Source organism: Lithobates pipiens, unplaced genomic scaffold, assembly GCF_037356315.1.
Source record: "Lithobates pipiens isolate NorthernLeopardFrog02 unplaced genomic scaffold, aLitPip1_a1.2 Scaffold_18, whole genome shotgun sequence".
Lineage (NCBI taxonomy): Eukaryota > Metazoa > Chordata > Amphibia > Anura > Ranidae > Lithobates > Lithobates pipiens.
The window spans coordinates 632377319-632398789 of NW_027507758.1; the positions used below are offsets into that span (position 1 = coordinate 632377319).

At 43.3% G+C, this 21471-nt stretch overlaps 2 protein-coding genes across 5 annotated transcripts in view; one reads left to right on the forward strand and one right to left on the reverse strand.

The window, feature by feature from the left end:
- The window catches only part of LOC143989544 (uncharacterized), a 221041-nt gene that overhangs the window by 79840 nt on the left and 119730 nt on the right, over positions 1-21471 (forward strand). The window lies entirely within an intron of this gene.
- On the reverse strand, positions 1261-20423 carry LOC143989694 (uncharacterized). 3 transcript variants are annotated; one of them, XM_077489963.1, is made up of 7 exons: positions 20223-20423; positions 18230-18357; positions 18020-18143; positions 17829-17926; positions 17520-17738; positions 10858-10996; positions 1261-3892 (listed from the first exon to the last, which is right to left on the reverse strand). In XM_077489963.1, exons 3-7 carry the CDS (start codon positions 18102-18104, stop codon positions 2967-2969), a joined length of 1467 nt encoding a protein of 488 aa, XP_077346089.1. In that variant the 5' UTR covers positions 18105-18143; positions 18230-18357; positions 20223-20423; the 3' UTR covers positions 1261-2966. The 3 variants fall into 3 exon arrangements, with proteins under 3 accessions (XP_077346089.1, XP_077346088.1, XP_077346090.1); XM_077489962.1 differs by having other exon boundaries at positions 1261-3895; positions 20223-20414; XM_077489964.1 differs by having other exon boundaries at positions 1261-3895; positions 17829-17948; positions 20223-20409.

Sequence of the window (21471 nt, forward strand, 5' to 3'; positions counted from 1 at the left end):
CTCAACTACGATGTAGTGCTTGAGCATCATGGGAAATGTAGTTCCAAAACATCTGGGGTGCCAAGGTTCACCATCACTGTCTTAAGGTCTCAAGAAATTCGATAGGCAGGAAGTACATCAGGTGTGATCAATTTTCAATGATTGGCACCATAGTTTATAGACTCTATAACTTTCACACAGACCAAATAATATACACCGATTTGGGTTATTTTTACCAAAGATATGTAGCAGTATAAATTTTGAACAAAAATTTATGAAAAAAAAAATATTAATTTGCTAAATTTTATAACAGAAACAAAGAAAAATGCATTTTTGTACAACATTTTCAGTCATTTTTCATTTATAGCCCAAAAGATAAAAAAAAAACAAAAAACTCAGGAGGTGATCAAATACCACCAAAAGAAAGCTAAATTTGTGTGGAAAAAAAGGACAAAAATTTCATATGGGTACAGTGTTGCATGACTGAGTAATTGTCATTCAAAATGAGCGCTGAAAGCTGAAAATGTAGTTTTTTTTACTTTTGCGGTAATAACGTGTGACATAAAAAATTGGAACACTACTATTTTATTGTCTAGGTCTAGGGTGTCTGCTTTAAGAAAATATATAATTTTTCCGGGGTTTTATGTAATTTTCAAGCCTAAAATTATTTTTTAACTCCTTCCCACCCGGCTTATAGTAAAATGACAGCTAGAAGGGGGTTCCATTATCCTGACTGGACATCATATGATGTCCAGAAGAATGAGCCGTTCCAGAGCATGGATAACATCAGGCATGTGGTGTGTCGCTCTGACACCCCGCATCTCCATTCTCTGTAAATAGCCTATGATGTAGGCTCTTTACCATGTGATTAGCTGTGTCCAATCAAAGCTCATCACATAGTAACCACGAAATTTCAGTTAGCAGCTTTCCTTTATTCATGTTGACAAGGTGCGAGTAGAGGAGAGGCAACAGCGGCTCTCCTGACAGGGGGATCAGCACTGATATTCAGCATTGATTATCAGTACAGGTCCATCAGCGATGATCACCAGTGCCCCACTAGGTATGCCAATCAGTGCCCATCAGGGATGCTTGTCAGTACTTTCTCATCAGTGTCTTCCATCAGTGCTGCATATTAGTGCCTCCTCATTAGTGCCCATCAGTGAAGAAGAAAATGTATTTACAAAATTGTATAACAGAAACAAAGAAAAACTTTTTTTTCACAATTTTCTGTCTACTTTTATTTGTAGCACAAAAAATAAAAACCTCAGTGATGATCCAATATCACCAAAAGAAAACTCTATTTATAGGAAAAAAAAGATCAAAATGTCATATGGGTACAGTGTTGCATGACCGCACAATTGTCATTCAAAGTTTGAGAGCGCTGAAATATGAAAACTGGCCTGGGCAGGAAGGGGGTGAAAGTATCTGGTACTGAAGGGGTTGAAAGTTGAAAAAAGTTTTTCCTCTGTAGAGGGGACTTTCAAGTAGGATGAGTCGCCAATGAATTATAAAGCATATATTAATACTATTATTAAAAATTATATTTTTTAAAAAACATGAGCACATACAAGTTGAAAGGACAATCCTATACACAAATCTTTATAGGAAGCTGGAAAATACATCATACATGTTAAATTGTACATCAAATGCAAATCACACTTATTCCACTGCACTATGAAATAATGCAGCAGCTATACCCAACGCGTTTCAAGACTTTGCTTATGTTACTTTGTCTTCCTCAGGGGTGTGTGCGATTAATGCAAAACATATACATCTGCAATCAAACAAGAATAAAAGTTACATACATATAATGTCCTAACAAGAACACTTTATAGTCATTATGCATTATGAATGAATGAATGAAATACTTGTATAGCGCACAATGCGAACTGAATCGCCTCTAGGCGCTGTGGCGAGCTTTGATCATCTGCTAAAAGAGGAAGGTCTTGAGTTTTTTCCTAAAAGCCAGGTGATTTTCTTCCAGGCAGACGTTGATTGGTAGAGCATTCCATAGCCGAGGCCCTTGGACAGCGAATCTCCGATCCCCCTTGGATTTATACCAGGCTTTGGGCATGAGGAGGAGGTTTTTGTTGGCTGATCGAAGACTGCGGTTTGGTGTGTAATGATTTATTTTCTCCATTAGGTATTGCGGAGCTTCTCTATGCACGCATTTGTGGGTGAGGCAAAGGGTCTTGAACGTGATCCGATTTTTTACGGTTAGCCAATGTAAGCTCCTCAGCGAAGGAGAGATGGATTCCCAGGGTTTTTTTCCTGTTATCATTATCTAATTTCATTAACTATAGTCTGTGAGCATATACACTGACCATATAAATTATAGGTGTTCCAGCATCCAAATTATTTTTTTATATTTTTAAAAACCAATATATGTATAATGCGGGTAATGAACGTGGTTAAACATGTGGGCAAAAAAAACCCTGCAGAAATGTCTGTGGCAGTGAAAGGGTTAAAGGAAATGTTCCCCTTCGGAACATTCACATGTTCCTGCAGCGACCCAGTGATCCGAGTCCTCTGTGTGACAGCAGTGCGCTGAGAAGTTCCTTATACCGGCTGTCACTTTATGAAAAGAATGCGGCCGTGCCATTCATTCACAGGGTTCTGTCCATTGCCGATGTCGGCTTGTAGTTTTCAATGAACTCCCACACCACTGCTGAGCTCTCTGGTAGATGAGGAACAAGGAGATTGTAATAAGAGACAAGGAGATTTTGATAAGGGTCAAGGATATTGGGACCCTGATTTAGTCCCTTGGACAAGTCGTTTGTTCAAAAATGTCCACACCCCTGGAACTGTTTCTTACATGATGAAGATCAGCCATGGAGTATATCTGAGGTGTATATCAGGGTGTGCTTCTTCCCCACATGAGACCTGTGATGTCCAGCAATATTCATATAGAAGACATTTCCCGCACTCAAGGCACTAATACACCTCGAGTGTTGTGTGGAATCCCTGATGTACAGGAAGACAGGACTTCAGTGAGGAACAGTTACCTCACTCAGGACAGGAAGGGGCCTTTTCCCTGTGTGAGATCTTTGATGTCTGTTAAGATGGGACTTCACTGAAAAACATTTCCCACACTCAGAACAGGAATACGGCTTCTCCCCCGTGTGAGATCTCTGATGTATGTAAAGATAGAACTTCTGTGAAAAACATTTCCCGCACTCATGACAGAAATACGGCTTCTCCCCCGTGTGAGATCTCTGATGTTTGTTAAGACTGGACTTCTCTGAAAAACATTTCTCGCACTCAGGACAGGAATATGGCTTCTCCCCTGTGTGAGATTTCTGATGTTTGTTAAGACTGGACTTCACTGAAAAACATTTCTCGCACTCAGGACAGGAATATGGCTTCTCCCCTGTGTGAGATCTCTTATGTTTGTTAAGACTGGACTTCTCTGAAAAACATTTCTCGCACTCAGGACAGGAATATGGCTTCTCCCCTGTGTGAGATCTCTGATGTGTGTTAAGACTGGACTTCTCTGAAAAACATTTCCCGCACTCAGGACAGGAATATGGCTTCTCCCCTGTGTGAGATCTCTGATGTTTGTTAAGACTGGCCTTCTCTGAAAAACATTTCCCGCACTCAGGACAGGAATACGGCTTCTCTCCTGTGTGAGATCTTATATGCACAGTAAGATCAGATTTAAATTGGAAACACTTCCCGCACTCAGTACAGGAAAACCTCTTCTCTGTTGGAAGGACAGCACCATCCCTCACAGACTGAGGTTCTTCAGAATAAAAGGAATACGATGGTCCATCTACACTGTGTGGTGCCGGATGGACATTTGAGGTAGTCGGGTTTTCTCCTGGGCTATACTGTGTGATGTCCTCATCTTCTACTTTACAGTCTGGAGACAAAGTGAGACAATCCTCTGAGGTTTTCCTCATCTCCCGTCCATCTACTAAAATAGAAATACAAAGATTATTACTAGACATCAGCTGATTGGTTCCCCTAAACCAGGACTCCGCCCACATCAGGCAGCTTTGTCTCTGAGCATCTTACAATTCCACCCTCACAGTAACTAGTAAATGGGTCCTCTGTAGGAAGACAACTAATGATTATTTTCATAATTGATTAGTTGGCCGATAATTGTTTTGATTAATCGACTAATTAGATAAAAACCTCAAAAAGGTTGGTGTATAATTCTTGATTCTTGAATATCTATATGCAGCAGTACATATAAATATCCAGATATATAATTGGATATTTAATTCACTCTGAGAATAACACAGATAGATTATTATTATTATTATTAGAGGTGAATCTGCTACCTATCAGAATCAGAGATCAACATTTTTAAAATGAAAAAAAAGACGTAAAAACGCTGTTTTGCAGATTATCAGAGAGGAGTGTAATATAATACGATGGATGACAGACTCCCTTGTCATAGACAGGTAGGTGGGTACAAGCTCCTGGCACCTGATGTCACTTATGCTGGCCGTACACAAACTCATCTTTCTTTTAAAAAAACATCCATCCAATTTTCTAACCATTAGTGGGGTCAAATCGGGGTTCTTTTTCGACCACATTGATGGGAAAATTTGAAGGAGCAGAACAGAAAACTTTTCTCCATCAAACAAATTTTCAAATAGTGTATGTGGTTTTTGCTCAGAACTTACATTCATTTTAACCACTTGCCGACTGGCTCACACAGATATACAGAGTCAGGTTGTTTCTTTGCGTGAAACGACAAACCTGTACGTCGGTCTGTGCAGGTTGAGTAGCTTTCGCCCAACATGTGCCTCATGAGCGTGCCCATAGGTCCCGCGAACATGCTTTTCCTTCAGTTAAAACACACCCAGGGAACACACGTAACCCCTTGATCGCCCCTAGTGTTAACCCCTTCCCTGCCAGTGACATGTATACAGTAATCAGTGGTTATTTTTATCTCTGATTGCTGTATAAATGTCAATGGTCCCAAAAAAGTGTCCGATCTGTTCGCTGCAATGTCGCATTCCCACTAAAAATCGCAGATCACTGCCATTACTAGTAAAAAAAATGGCATAAATCTATCTCTGATTTTGTAGACGCTATAACTTTTCTGCAAAGCAATCAATATACGCTTATTGCGATTTTTTTTTAAACAAAAATATGTAGAAGAATACATATCGGCCTAAGCACATGAATACATTTGTTTTTTAATATTTTTTTGGGGATATGTATTATAGCAAAAGAAAATATTTTTTTTTCAAAATTGCCGCTTTTTTTGTTTATAGCGCAAAAAAAAAGCGTAGAGGTGATCAAATACCACCAAAAGAAAGATCTATTTGTGGGAAAAAGGGACATAAATTGTTAGTGTACAACGTCACACGCCTGCGCAATTGTCAGTTAAAGCGACGCAGTGCCGTATCGCAAAAAATGTTCTGGTCATTAAGGGGGCCTGAAGTGGTTAAAATTGAATGTTAAAAGCAAATGGGATTTTCTAACTACACTAGTCCTTTCATCGAATGTACAAATAGTTTTCTTCCAATTTTTGAGCGAATATTCTCATCCAAAAATGGATCAGTGTATGGCCAGCATAGGACATTTAGTAGCAGCAGCACGATTTTAATCATCTGCTATGATGGGGTTAAAAAAAATCATTTATAGTACAAAAACAGCAGATAATCACTACTATAAAGGGATTCATTTATACTGTGAAATAGTGAAAGTAATATATCTTATATCATATATAACAATAAATATACCCAGAAGTAGGATATATGGGGATTTTACCTGGGAGTCACACATGAAGCTATATGGAGGTTAGAGGGGGAAAAACTTTTATATTAAAGTAGTACTGAAAGCTGAGACTTTTTTTTCATGGCTATAATAATTTAAATATAATACACAATACTAGTAAACGCTTACTTTATGTAATAGTAATGCCTTCTAGCACCTCCAGTCTATCAGCCTCCACCTTCTCTGGGGACAGATGCTGATCTTCCCTGCACAGAGGCCTTAAAGTCATTGTAAATGTTGGATATTACCTTTTAAGCAAACTTGTCACACTTACTTGCTCTGTGTAATAGTTTTGCACAGATCAGCCCTGATTCGCCTCTCCTGGACCCCCCCCCCCCCCCCACCGGCACTTCTGGCTCCTCTTGCCTTCAGAGTTCCCCTGTAGGAAGCTGCAAATTATAGTATAGAGTTCCCATCTAGGAAGCCACAAAGTATAGCATAGACTTCCCCTATAGGAAGCCACAAAATATAGCATAGAGTTCCCCTATAGGAAGCAGCAAAGTATAGTATAGTGTGTCCCTATAGGAAGATACAAAAACTTCTGCCTTTCGAATCACTTGCTTCCTTCTCTTGCTCAGGACTACATGTCCCATGAGGCATTGCTCCTCACACATTCAAGTTATCAGGCATTTACTGACATGTATGGATGGTGCACTAAGCTGTATTTTTTGATATGTAAAGAAATAATGCATTCTGTATGCAGGCCAATTAATTGATTTTGAAAATTGTTGACAACTATTTTCATAATCCATTATAATTGATTATGATGTTTAGTTGTTTCAGCCCTACATCTCTGAATCTCCTACCAGTTCATTTATTTATTCATGGACCTTAGTCACAGAGTGAGGAAACGAGAACTGTCTTTTATAGGAATGACAGCGATGAGGGGATTATATGATGGTTGTCCCCACCCCTCTATCACTCTTTGCCATCTTTCCAACACAAGAAGTCATGCACTTCCTTATTTAGTCCATGATTTAGTCATGAATAACAGTGGGGCTGAGCCCCACCAGAGGTCAGAGAGTGAGGATAGGGAGAGAACAACCAAGGTGAAGACTGGACTGATCCTGAAGACCACCATCATTGGGTTATTGACTCCTCCCTCATTTTCACTTTCTGTTTAAGGTTCCAAAGTTTGAGGATGTTATCACATTCTTATCAACATGTAAAAATCTGTGCTCCAATCAAATCATTAGATATAAAATGTCCAGTTGGTAGGAAATGGGTGCAAAAAAAGTAAGGCCTATGTAATGTACAACTTAATATACAGGATACTACAGTTAGGATTTTATAATATCAGAATTATGTAATGTACAACATAGAATATACAATGCAGGGATCAGGAGTATGTAATGTGTAATATAAATTATATAGTGCAGAGGTGAGGACTCATAATTTTGGCATTTAGCAATCAGTGGAAGCTTTCTTCCTTTTGGTAATGGTTTTCATATCTTCCCCATTCATTCATTGTGTAGTCACTTTGCTGATACACTTTATTTTTTCACAGAAGCCCTATGGGCCTTTACTCAGCACTTATTACAAGCACAGTTATTTATTGGGGACAACATCTCTATCAATGCTGACTTCTTGTTTTCTGTTCACCACTGCACTGACGCAGTCACCGCCACCTCAGTTTCCCGGGAAGATGTTCCCATAGTGTCTCCACCTATCAATACTACTCATGTTGTTGAGTACTCCCCTCTTCCTGTTATTGCAGTTGCTATACTATTTGGCATTTATATTTCATTATAGACATACCTATATCACATTTACTCCTGATGAGTGGAAGTTAAAAGAGAAATTTTGAATCAATTTTTACAATATCATGTGTGCAATCAATCATGTCCTATATGCAAGTTTGGGCTACATTTAATACATTTTTAATATATAACATGTATTATGTAGGAACACTTATATGTGTGCATATATATGTATTTATTTTATGTTTTTTATTATATGTCATTTATTGTCCCACGTGCATTCATGTGTACCATTAAATTATATACAGTATCACACAAAAGTGAGTATACCCCTCACATTTTTGTAAATATTTTATTATATCTTTTCATGTGACAACACTGAAGAAATTACACTTTTATACAATGTAAAATAGTGAGAGTACAGCTTGTATAGCAGTGTTAATTTGCTGCCCCCTCAAAATAACTCAAAACACAGCCAGTAATGTCTAAACCTCTGGCAACAAAAGTGAGTACACCCCCAAAGTGAAAATGTCCTCATTGGGCCAAATTAGCCATTTTCCCTCACTGGTGTCATGTGACTCGTTAGTGTTACAAGGTCTCAGGTGTGAATGGGGAGCAGGTGGGTTACATTGGGTGTTCTCACTCTCACTCTCTCGTACTGGTCACTGGAAGTTCAACATGACACCTCTTGGCAAATAACTCTCTGAGGATCTGAAAAAAACAATTGTTGCTCTACATAAAGATGCTTAGACAATAAGATTGCCAAGACCCCAAAACTGACCTGCAGCATGGTGTCCAAGATCATACAGTGGTTTAACAGGACAGGTTCCACTCAGAACAGGCCTCGCCATGGTCGACCAAAGAAGTTGAGTGCACGTGCTCAGCGTCATATCCAGAGGCTGTTTTTGGGAAATAGACATATAAGTGCTGCCAGCATTGCTGCAGAGGTTGAAGGGGTGTCAGTGCTCAGACCATACGCCAAACACTGCATCAAATTGGTCTGCATGACTGTCGTCCCAGAAGGAGGCTTCTTCTAAAGATGATGCACAAGAAAGCCCACAAACAGTTTGCTGAAGACAAGCAGACTAAGGACATGGATTACTGGAACCATGTCCTGTGGTCTGATGAGACCAAGATAAACTTATTTGGTTCAGATGGTGTCACGCAAGTGTGGTGGCAACCAGGTGAGGAGTACAAAGACAAGTGTGTCTTGCCTACAGTCACGAAGGGTGGTGGGAGTGTCATGATCTGGGGCTACATGAGTGCTGCCAGCACTGGGGAGCTACAGTTCCTTGATGGAACCATGAATGCCAACATGTACTGTGACATACTGAAGAAGAGCATGGTCTCCTCCCTTCAAAGACTGGGCCGCAGGACAGTATTCTAACATGATAGTGATCCCAAACACCTCCAAGACGACCACTGCCTTTCTAAAGAAGCTGGGGGTAAAGGTAATGGAATGGACAAGCATGTCTCCAGACCTAAACCCTATTGAGCATCTGTGGGGCATCCTCAAATGGAAGGTGGAAGAGCGCAAGGTCTCTAATATCCACCAGCTCTGCAATGTCGTCATGGAGGAAGGACTCCAGTGGCAACCTGTGAAGCTCTGGGGAACTCCATGCTCAAGAGGGTTAAGACAGTGCTGGAAAATAATGGCGGCCACACAAAATATTGACACTTTGGGCCCAATTTGCACATTTTCACTTAGGGGTGTACTCACTTTTGTTGCCAGCTGTTTAGACATGAATGGCTGTGTGTTGAGTTATTTTGAGGGGACAGAAAATTGACACTGCTATACAAGCTCTACACTCACTACTTTACATTGTAGCAAAGTGTCATTTCTTCAGTGTTGTCAAATGAAAATATAGGATAAAATATAAAAAAAAGGGGTGTACTCACTTTTGTGAGATACTGTATACTAATTGATTCATTTGGGTCTGGTGGTGTGCTTCATATAAAGTTCCAACCCTCCCCCATTCCCTCCTCTATCTTCAGTATATAGCCCAGTGGTCAGGAGTATGTAATGTACAACATAGAGCGGAGGTCAGCAACCTGCAGATCATGATCTACTAGTAGATCACGGACAGGTGGCTTGTAGATCTCAGTCTGGGTTTGCTGACCCGACATCTCTGAGAATCAAACAGAGTGCAATGCAGAGGGACTCCTTGTAAAGTTAGAGCTGTAGAAGGGAGCAAGAGCTGCATAATCCGATGCCTCCTCTGTAGTGCCGTCTCCTGTCCCATGTGGAGTGATACCAACTGCATGTCACCTCTTATCCTGGCTAGTGGTCTCCAGAGTGGTGCCAGCAGCAGGAGCGAAGAGATCTTCAGGTCAGTGTGAAGCAATACACTGGGCGCAATAGTATAGGGCTGATTTCACACTGATGTGCTGTGGTTTACCCACACTGAGGGTGAAGTACGGTGTACCTTCAGCTTTCCTGCGGGTTTGCTGGACTTAGCCATAGACTTCTATTATGTCCTGCTGTTTTACCACCCTAAACAAGTATAGGTGCTGCTCCTCTGAAAAGCGATCCGAGTGTGTGTGTTGATAGGTGGTGAGGAGTTGATATGTTGCCTTCTCAACACCTGAGTTAAACCCATGATTGCCATTCTATGCACGCATTTGTGACATGGTAGTCCTGCAATTAGAGGTTTAAATCAGGCGTGAGGAGGGACTTCTACTGTGTTTTTCAGGTAGAGCTCCACCTCTCTAAGGTTGCCTACCCCTGACGCAGAGTATATAGTGCAGGGGTCAGGAGTATATAATGCACAACAGAGTATATAGTGCAGGGGTCAGGCGTAAGTAATGAACAACACAGAGTATATAATGCAGGGGTCAGGAGTATGTAATGTACAACATAGAATATATAGTGCCGGGGTCAGGAGTATGCAATCTACAATATAAAATTATATAGTGTAAGGGTCAGGGCTCATAATATTGGTATTCAGTGGCAGCTTAAATGTTTACATGAGACTCGTTGCAGAGGTCCCACACTGTTGCCTTCCATCTCCTGAGACTGCACTCAGTGACTTGGGTCTGAGACTATACAGACATATCCCTCCACCTGGCACAGCCAGCAGACAACAGAGCAAGCAACCCTGGGAGAATTGCTTTGTCAGAGATCTTACTAGTCCCAGGTATGAGGCAGAAGACTCAAAGCACATACCCCAGGTGCCTAGGTCTAGTAACACCAATGGAGAAAACAAACATTTTGCCGCCAGCTGCAACCCAGAATCTCCATAAATCCAGTCTAGATACATAAATTGTGTCTGCAGTACAGAGAAGGAAGATTATCCGAGAGAAATACAGGAATACAGGACGGGGAACACAGCTCAGGAAAGTGACCAGGGGATTACAGGCTGATGTCACCCAGTCCCCGCCCTACTCTGGACCAATCAGTGAACAGTATGGGTGGAAGAATTATTTAGTGTTAATGGCCCACCTGTGCTGATCTCTGTAGGAGTGTCCTCCTCTATAAATGTCCCCGTTATTCCATCCTCCTCCATAGACTGCTTATCATCTGGCCCATACCTTTCTTCTTCTGCTTTAACCTCAAATTCTATATCGATTGGATCTCCACCCTAAATCGAAAAAATGAGAATGAATATTATCAGATATAAGCTTTGATATTGTAACATCACATAAAAAATCAACATAATGGGGGTTATTTACTAAAGTAAAATCCACTTTGAACTGCAAGTACACTTGGAAGTAAAGTCGCTGTAGATCCGAGAAGGACATGCAAGGAAAATAAAAAAGAGCATTCTAGCTTGCATATGATTGGATGATAAAATCAGCAGAACTTCCACTCATTTCAGATCTACCCCTCATGTCGCGTAAACACAAGCAGAATGTCCGACAGAAAAGGTCAGACGGAAGCTTTTCATCATATATTCGATCGTGTGTATGCCTCATCTGACTTTTTTTTTTTAAGAAAATTCTGACGGACCTAGAAATAGAACATGTTTTAAATCTTTCTGACGGAACCAATTCCTATCAGAAACACTGTTTGTATGCTGTTCCGACAGACCAAAAAGACGGAAGCGTTCTGTGTGGTAAAACTAGCGTTCGTATTGGAGCCAGCACATTCCTCACGCTGCTAATTCGGTAATCTTTTAATGCAGCGCATTCTTTTCTTCTTTAGAATGCTGGAAGAATTAAGTTGTTTTGCTGCTCATATTCACACAGAGTTCTCACAGACTTCTTTCTTCATTATTTATCCTCATCTCATAACTAATATTCTAATTTTTAAAAGTCCAATCTCCACAATAGTGTTTACAATTATTTTTTATACTCATCTTTTATAATTTTTTATTCATCAAGATTTATTTTATGATTACTTAAAAATTATTTTCTAGTGATCTCCATATAATTAGTTTTTTCGAGTGTCAAGTTACCATAATAACATTATCTTATATTTTTTTATTATTCTCAAGGAGGTTGGTGTCCCTTGTTCATTTGATATTGTCTTTTGGAAATATACCTGCCTACTCACAAACTGTCCTTTTTGAAGAAAAACACATAGGAAAGTATTTTGTGCAAAGAAAATATCAATTTATTCTGGGTAACAAAATAAAGAGAAAGTCAATGCTGGACAAACTTTTTGAATTTGCAAAGCCTTTTGTCCCCCATGGCACACATCAACAAGTCTGTGGAAAACAAAATTGTTAGCTTGAGGAGTCCATATAATAGGGAGCACAATCTGGTCCAGCAATCCCAGAGATCAGGACCAGCAGATGACATATCTGTCCCCAGTTTTTGGTACTACAACAGCCTGGTTCTTCTGTCAGACCAGACTGAACCCAGGCCATCACTTGCTTCTCTTCCCTGCAGACTTCCTTGGAGGCTGCGGCTCTGGTGGTGGACTTGTGGCAGGAGGAGGAGGAGGATGGGCAAGCTCACATATGTGGCTGTCCTCAGTCAGCTGGCCCCTCAACCCCTTCTGAAGGGCATCATAAATAAATACCTCACAGAGGAGGCGTTGTCCGTTTTCCAATTCCAGCAACCTGGTGGCTAGATAGCAGCCATAGGCCTCTTCAGCGTTGGGGGGGCTCTTTCAAAAATGTCATGTTTGCTTTGGGGACCCGAGTCTTGACAAATACCAGAAGTTTCTCCAGCGTTGCCTTCCTTACTTGTTTGTTGTAATATAAACTGTGTTTGACATCCCACAGATTCCTAATCTCCCTGTACTTATCAATAAAACTGGACAGAAATTCTGGGTCCTTAAACTGATTCATTTTTCTATAATACGATACACAAGACAAAAACACTAATGTCAGTCTAAACTCTCATAATCTTATCCTAATATAGGCCTCCAACTTGAAGCAGTATAGGCCACTGATCAGCCAAGTTCAAATTTTACCTTTGTTATGCAGGCTCGCCACTTCAGTTTGTTCACTCTACACACATAGATCATATGTACGACAGATGCATGTTAGCTTTATATACACTACGCATGTGTCAAACTCTGCCTGCGTCGCCCGCCCCTGACGTTCTTTTTCATGAATATTCCCCTCCCCTTCTCTCTCGGTGCACAGTAGGAGCAGTAGGCACAACATGGTGGAGACAAATTATTCCACTAGTGAGGAGGAAAGGCCGGAGCCCCAAACGTTCGGATCCAGGAGGAGGAGATTGAAGGCCACCAACATGGCTTTTGATGAAATGGTGGAGATGGTTGAGATTTTGCACATCGAGGATTATGATGGGAAACATGGTCTGTACACCCATCCCAATTTGCGAAAGGAGCAGATCAGGATGACTGTTGTGAACACCCTGGAGCACAAGTTTGGGGTACGATGGTCCAAAGACCAATTAAGAAAGCACTGGTCCAACATAAAACTGAGGGAGCTGGATCAGTATCGCAAAATAAAGAAGATGCTTCAAAAAAATAAGTACGTGTTGTCGTGTGTTCCTATTATGATTATTAACTTGCATGCTGCTCCATGTGCTTTTCTTTACTGCTGCACAGTTTGAAATGGCTACTTTCATGTTCGTGGACACAGTATTCGTTCGTAGGAAACATTGTTCGTTTGCCAATAAATACAATGTATTTAGCTGGTACAGGGTTATACCTACATTTTGGTCATGCTAATTTGTCCTATTAAAAGAAGTTTAGGACATTGTTGTCTAGATGTGTTTGAAACTAGAAAGAATTGAAAATTTGATTTAGTGGAATGTAAGGAGAGGACACTCAGCAACTGTTTACACATCTGGACTCAGGAGCACTAGTGTGGGACACCAGAGCACATTTTTTAGGGTAACCCACACAGGTTCTCCAGTGGATACTTGGGCTGTCTCCATCTGTGAAACTTGGCCAAAAAGGTAAGTATTCCAGCTTGGTAAAAAGGGTATTTTAATCATGTCTTCAACTTGGATCTCTTCCCAAACAGACAATTATACACCACTTCAAAGCAATGTTTCATATTCCTATTTCTGGACTCAAATATCTGTGTGCTAAGTATACCTTTTGTTTCCTTCTCATAGGGGAGAAAAGACTCAGACAACAGTCAGAGGATCCCAGGGACCCCCGACCTCGCCAGCCTGATTGGCAAATTAGCACAAGCCCCCAGAGGATCTGGAGCAAGGAGAGGTGGAGGAAGTGGGCGAGATGGGCACCCCACCAAGTGAGTGTCTGACACCCCAGCTTCAGGTAATCTATGTATGCCTGCATATTTCTAAATACTGTACATGTTTTTTCAACAATTTTAGGTTATGTGCTGGTTGTGGAAGAAGAAGCGGCAGAATGTTGTAGTAGGGCCAGCGCCCAAACTCTTATCCAACAAAATATGACATGGAATGGGGAAATAGACACGATGAAAAATCGCCTTAACATTATGCAACAGGGAATGAAGAACATGATCGATGTCTTGGGGAGAATATAATCCCTTTTTCCCTAGAATCTGAACATGTTTTATTTTTATATTACCCCAAAAAGTATTTTTGTGTACATTTTAAAAGCCAAATTTTGAAGTTGCACACAGTGTGTCAACTGTCAACATGTGCTATCTGCCATCAGGGGATCTCAATGTATGCGTTTTGTGGGTGCAACCCCTTCCTCGTAAGTCTAGTAGATGAGAGTAGGGATGAGCTTCGTGTTCGAGTCGAACGTACGTTCGACTCGAACATTGGTCGTTCGGGCGTTTGGCAAATTCCGAACGTTTGGGCCGTTCGCGGCAAAATTTGTGTGGCCCACAATGCACTGCGATGGCGCAGTGCATTGCTGGCTCATGATTGGCCAAGCATGCACTGTGACCCCGCATGCTTGGCCAATTGCAGCGCCAGCAGCGAGGAGAGCCATGATTGGCCACGGGCGTCCTGCCTGTGGCCAATCATAGCTCAGGCTGTGTAGTGCACGCCCCACACTATATAAGGCCGCCTTTGAGGCGGCCTCGTGTAGTGTGTTGGCATCTGAAGCAGTGGGTGTTCTGTGTACCTTCAACACAGTTACACACCAATCGTTTTTGGCTGATTTCCTATCTTGCTCTTGTGTAGTGGTTAATGTCTGTGCCCTGACCGCAGTATACACCACTATATTCACCTCACCTATATAGCTAGTGATCTAGCTTTAATAATAGAGCTTGCAGTCAGTAGTGTTAGGAGATAGTGCGTGCTGTCTGCGTGCTCTGTACCCAGTACATACCACTATAATCCACCTACATAGCTGTTCTCTATTTGAGCCCAATTGCCATCTGCAGGAGTTATTGGAAGTTGTGTGTGCTTCCAGCACAGCACAGTATACATCTGTATATACCCCTTTAACTCTGCTGTTTTCTGGTTATTGTCTGCGTGCCCTGACCGCAGTATACACCGTGATATTCACCTCACCTATATAGCTAGTGGTCCATGTTTAATAATAGCGCTTGCAGTCAGTAGTGTCAGGAGATAGTGTGTGCTGTCTGCGTGCTGTCTGCGTGCTCTGTACCCAGTACATACCGCTATAATCCACCTACATAGCTGTTCTCTATTTGCGCCCAATTGTCATCTGCAGGAGTTATTGGAAGTTGTGTGTGCTTCCAGCACAGCACAGTATACATCTGTATATAGCCCTTTAACTCTGCTGTTTTCTGGTTATTGTCTGCGTGCCCTGACCGCAGTATACACCACTATATTCACCTCACCTATATAGCTAGTGATCTATCTTTAATAATAGAGCTTGCAGTCAGTAGTTTTAGGAGATAGTGCGTGCTGTCTGCGTGCTCTGTACCCAGTACATACCGCTATAATCCACCTACATAGCTGTTCTCTATTTGGGCCCAATTGTCATCTGCAGGAGTTATTGGAGGTTGTGTGTGCTTCCAGCACAGCACAGTATACATCTGTATATACCCGTTTATCTCTGCTGTTCTATAAAAAAGGCATCTGCAGGAGTTAGTGGGTGTTGGGGTGAATATAATCCCTTTTTCCCTAGAATCTGAACATGTTTTATTTTTATATTACCCCAAAAAGTATTTTTGTGTACATTTTAAAAGCCAAATTTTGAAGTTGCACACAGTGTGTCAACTGTCAACATGTGCTATCTGCCATCAGGGGATCTCAATGTATGCGTTTTGTGGGTGCAAACCCTTCCTCGTAAGTCTAGTAGATGAGAGTAGGGATGAGCTTCGTGTTCGAGTCGAACGTACGTTCGACTCGAACATTGGCCGTTCGGGCGTTTGGCAAATTCCGAACGTTTGGGCCGTTCGCGGCAAAATTTGTGTGGCCCACAATGCACTGCGATGGCGCAGTGCATTGCTGGCTCATGATTGGCCAAGCATGCACTGTGACCCCGCATGCTTGGCCAATCGCAGCGCCAGCAGCAAGGAGAGCCATGATTGGCCACGGGCGTCCTGCCTGTGGCCAATCATAGCTCAGGCTGTGTAGTGCACGCCCCACACTATATAAGGCCGCCTTTGAGTCGGCCTCGTGTAGTGTGTTGGCATCTGAAGCAGTGGGTGTTCTGTGTACCTTCAACACAGTTACACACCAATCGTTTTTGGCTGATTTCCTATCTTGCTCTTGTGTAGTGGTTAATGTCTGTGCCCTGACCGCAGTATACACCACTATATTCACCTCACCTATATAGCTAGTGATCTAGCTTTAATAATAGAGCTTGCAGTCAGTAGTGTTAGGAGATAGTGCGTGCTGTCTGCGTGCTCTGTACCCAGTACATACCGCTATAATCCACCTACATAGCTGTTCTCTATTTGGGCCCAATTGTCATCTGCAGGAGTTATTGGAAGTTGTGTGTGCTTCCAGCACAGCACAGTATACATCTGTATATACCCGTTTATCTCTGCTGTTCTATAAAAAAGGCATCTGCAGGAGTTAGTGGGTGTTGTGTGCCTCCAGCACAATATAAACTACCCAACTACTGTTTTACCCAACTCCCTTCAGGCCATTACCATGTCCGGAAGGCCAGCAAGGAGAGGCAGACAGGCGCGAGCCGATAAAAGGAGGGCAAGCAGGCTCTGTGTCTAGAGACAACAGTGCTGGTCGTGGACGCGGTGCATTGTCATCAGCACGTGGCCATGGGACATGCTTGTCCTTCTTTTCTGCAGCTGGACATGTTGAACCGCAACATGCCAACGACTTGGTAGAGTGGATGACCAAGCCCTCTTCATCCTCCTCATCCTCTCTCACCCAGTCTCAGGGTAGTAGCAAAGCAGCTGCCAACGCATCATCTTCCCTCCTCTCAATGTCATCATCAGTGACTCCTTCCCTAGACCCACCACGTCCTCCTGAGGAGTCTCCTGAACTCTTTGAGCACAGTGTTGGGTACATGCTCCAGGAGGATGCCCAGTGTTTGGTGGGCTCTGATGATGACACTCAGCTAGAGGAAGGCAGTAGCGTGAGCGCAGAGAGAGGGGATGCTCAAGAAGGACAGCAATCTGGCAGTCATGTTCCACAAGCTGCAGCATACTGCCAGGTTTGCTACAGCGATGAAGAGGGAGGGGATTCAAAAAAAACCTTCGAAGTTCATTCTGACGGGAAAACCGGTCGTGTGTACGCGGCATTAGATTTAGAGCGACTGCACTTCCAAGGGCACTTTCAGTGCACAATGGATTTGCCTTTCGTAAATAACCCCCGATGTCTCTAAGTGTGTTTTATAAGCTCCGTCCCACCAACCTTGTAACAACGAGGGATGATGTGATCTTCCTGTGTGGAATCCCGGGAATACAGAGGACGGGGACATCTCTCTGGTGGGTTTCTGTAGCTGGATGACTCCACCATGGTGTCCTGGTACAGATCTTTGTGTTCTTTTAGAGACTCCTCCGTCACCCCATCCTCATCCTCCTCTTTTATCTCTTCTTTAACTTCAACTTTAGAATCTCTCAGTTGTCCTTTCTGAATATATAATAAAAATTACATCAAAAGGTATCAATGAAGATAATATACAGAGCCTAATGATACTATCAGTGATTGTTCATCATCTACCTGATGATGGTGAGGGATGGTGTGACCTTCCTGTGTGGAATCCCAGGAATACAGAGGATGGGGACATCTCTTTGGTGGATTCCCATTACTGGATCTATCTGTAGGAAACACGCACACTGACTGAATACATTGTTAATATGTGTTTGGACCCTCGGTAGTGCTCTATACTTTACAATAAAGTCTGTGATTACCTGGTGATGTGAGGGGCGGCCGATTGTCCATCATGGCGTCCTTGCAGAGATCCTTGTGTCCTTCTAAATACTCCCACTCTTCCATGGAGAAATAGACAGTGACATCCTGACACCTTATAGGAACCTGACACACACAATGATACAGTCACCATCCAGACACATCCCTTGTCTGTTACTGGATGATGTCCCAGAATTCCCAGCACCACTCACCTCTCCTCCATCATCTCTCTGGTGACTTCTAGAATCTCCTTTTTATTTCTCTATTCTATCAGGGAGAGAGGTAGAGGCAATGTGATGGTCATATGATCTCCAGACTTCACAGGAGGAAAATTCTAGATCTGAACACAAATAGTAAAATTTAAATGATATTCCCAGAATCCTCCTCACCTCACCATTCAGGTTTCCAGTTTATTAAAGCCCAACTTCAGACTGAGGTATAATTTACCCACACAGGACCCCCACACTACGCAGGTTAAAAGCTTGTAGCAGGCATTCTGATGTCATTACATAAAATGCAGGACCAACAGTCCTACTTTGCTAGTGAGGATGGCAAGGGTCCACCCACATCCTAAGAGCATCAGAAAAAGAAAGCCAGATGAAGGAACATTGGGAGAAGAAGCTGTGAGGTCAGTGTGATGTCATAGGACATATAGACTCTGGATAGAGGGACATTTGGATGGGAAGATTTGAGGGGGCCTCTATATGAGGTTCCCATGCAAACTAAATCATTGTTCCTGGGTGTGTCCTACTCCTGAAGAGTGAACTTTGACCTTTACCATACAGAAATCTGTCAGGAATCTCATGTGAGCGGGTGATGTGCGGGGTACAGAATATGGGGTGAATGGTGCAAGACATGGGGTACAGAACAAGTGGTGCAGGGTGCAGAAGATGAGGTGTGGGGTGCAGAAACGCAGGACATTGGGTGAAGGGTGCAGGTCAGTGCAGGACATGGGGTGCAGAACACAGGAAATGGGGTGCAGAGTGCAGTACAGTAATCCCCCCTTCCCCTGTGTCCTCCTGCTTGTCCTGTACATCTCCCCCAGCAGTGTGTGAGAGCAGAGTGGATGGAGAGGACATCTTGTGTACATAAAGCAGCATGTCCATCCCTGGCTGGTTTCTTAGCGTGCTGCTTTGCAGGCTTGTCCTGGTTACTACTGTAAGGACCCTGTAGTCCTGTTTCTCAGCACCTTGTGGGGATCTTTATGGCAGTGCCGAGGCTGCGCCATGTTGGAGATTCGGTCCCGCTCCTTCATCTCTGTTCTGCTGGCTCTGCAGGGACACAGGCAGCTGTGGGTGGTGATAGGAATGTGGCTGCAGAAAGGAGAAAAATCAGCAGCGGGAACTCAGTGAGATGAGTCCTCTCATGCCGCTGTCCTGCCCAGTCCACCCCTGACTTCACAGGTTGGGTGCCACCTCCTCTTCCTCTGTATTCTGAGAGCAGAGGAGTGCCCCCCATTGTCAGAATACAATAGAGCAGAGGGGAGGATTCCCCCATCCCCCTCCAATGTGTGGATGGAAGAATTGGTTCAGATTTTTTGTCTCATCCCGCTGGCTAAACGATAAAGCTGAACCATGTATGGCCAGCTTTGGAAGCAATATATATTCATCATGATTAGGGATGAGCTTAGGCGTGTTCGCATGGTCCACGTGCAGAGCCCGCCAGGAAGTCGGCGCAGCGCTGCGCTAATCACAAGTAGTGAGACATTGCCAGATCTCTGGAGATGCGCATCGGCGCTATGTCTCACTGCCTGTGATTAGCGCAGCGCTGCGCCGACTTCCTGGCGGGCTCTGCACGTGGACCATGCGAACACACCTGAGCTCATCCTCAATCATTAGTGATGTGCTCAGTCATGTTCGAAACCCCCCACGTTCCCGATCCCGCCAGGAAGCCGACACTGCACAGCGCTAACCACTTCCTGATCTGTGCAGCTGCGGACCAGGAAATGTCTCGCTACCTGTGATTAGCCCTGTGCATTCTCGGCTTCCTAGCGGGATCAGGAATGTGGGGTTTCTAACACGTCCCAGCCCATCACTATTCATCATCAACTGATCCTCCCTAAAGGGGTTAATCTAGGTTTCCACACTCTATATGTGTGTGTATCATCATCTGCTGGAGATAAAAGACATCACAGTGACTATGGAGGAAGAGGACGGACATGACGGGGGGGTTACTGAGTGTAAATAGAATATAAGAGCTTATTACCTCCTCTGCTGCCACTTCCAGCAACGTCGTCAATCTACTTCCTCCCGCCTCACCTCTCACCCAGAACTTCCTGTCTGTACCCAACACCACTTCCTGTCTTCCGAGCTCCACCTTTGACAGGAAGCATGTGCCCTCCCCACACTTATTTTATTTTATTTTTTTGCTGAACTTTATTGGGAATCTGTGCAGCTGGAGTGCCACTACAGGAAGTGGAGGTCACTTGATCTCTGTGAAGAAGATATTTTTGGGAGGTATTGTACTTTCTAATAAAGTGCTCTCCTAGTAAATTTTTTTTTTTTTTTACCAATTAATATTTTTGGCGATGGTGGAAGTTCATGTTTATGTTGGAAGAAGAATATAATCCATGTCTCTAATCACAATCTTGCTCCACCTTCATGCCAACTAACAGGACCAAGCTGTAATGAGGATGAGGGGGGCATTGTATTGAGGGTTGCCACCTTTTTTTCAAGCCAAACCCAAACACATTAGCAGCTCACGGCAATTTTTATTTTCAGTAGTACAATAAATTCATTACCGCTGTACAATGCAAGGAAATTTTTATGTATTTATGTAGTATACACTATACATATATTTTGTGATTAAATAACATTTCTAATTGTAGCACTAACCCCCAAAGGAGCTGCTGGTTATTTTTGGGCTTACCATTACCTTTCGCTTCTCCTTGTTGCACGTCTAGGGCAGTGATGGCGAACCTATGGCACGCGTGCCACAGCTGGCATGCAGAGCCATCTCTGTGGGCACACGAGAGGGTCCTGGTTCACGGTGGGGAGAACATGGCAGCAAACAGCGGCGAGGTGCAGGAAATTAACTGCACGAGTGAGTGGGTGGGTGGCTCCGCAGCCTCTGCGCGGAAGGCTACAGACCTGAGAGCACGCGAGGGAGAGAAGCAAGCAGCCGCGAGGTGCGGGAAACTGTCTGCATGAGTGAGTGGGCGGCCCCACATTCTCCGCGTGGTAGGCTACAGGCCTGACAGCACGCATGGGAGGGAGAGAAGAGCTTCACTGCTTCATTGTATGGCTGAAGAGGGGCGCAGCATCCCTGGCGCCTTCCGGAGCTTGGACTCCTCAAACCTCCTTCAACAGTGAGGCCCGGAGAACAGACTGACCATGGGCCCAGAAGACAAGGACAGGCGAGAGGTGCAGACTGTGAGGGAGCCGCTGGATGGAACAGGGATGGAGACAGGTACCGGGCACAATTATACACTGAATACCTGCAGACAAAGACTGGG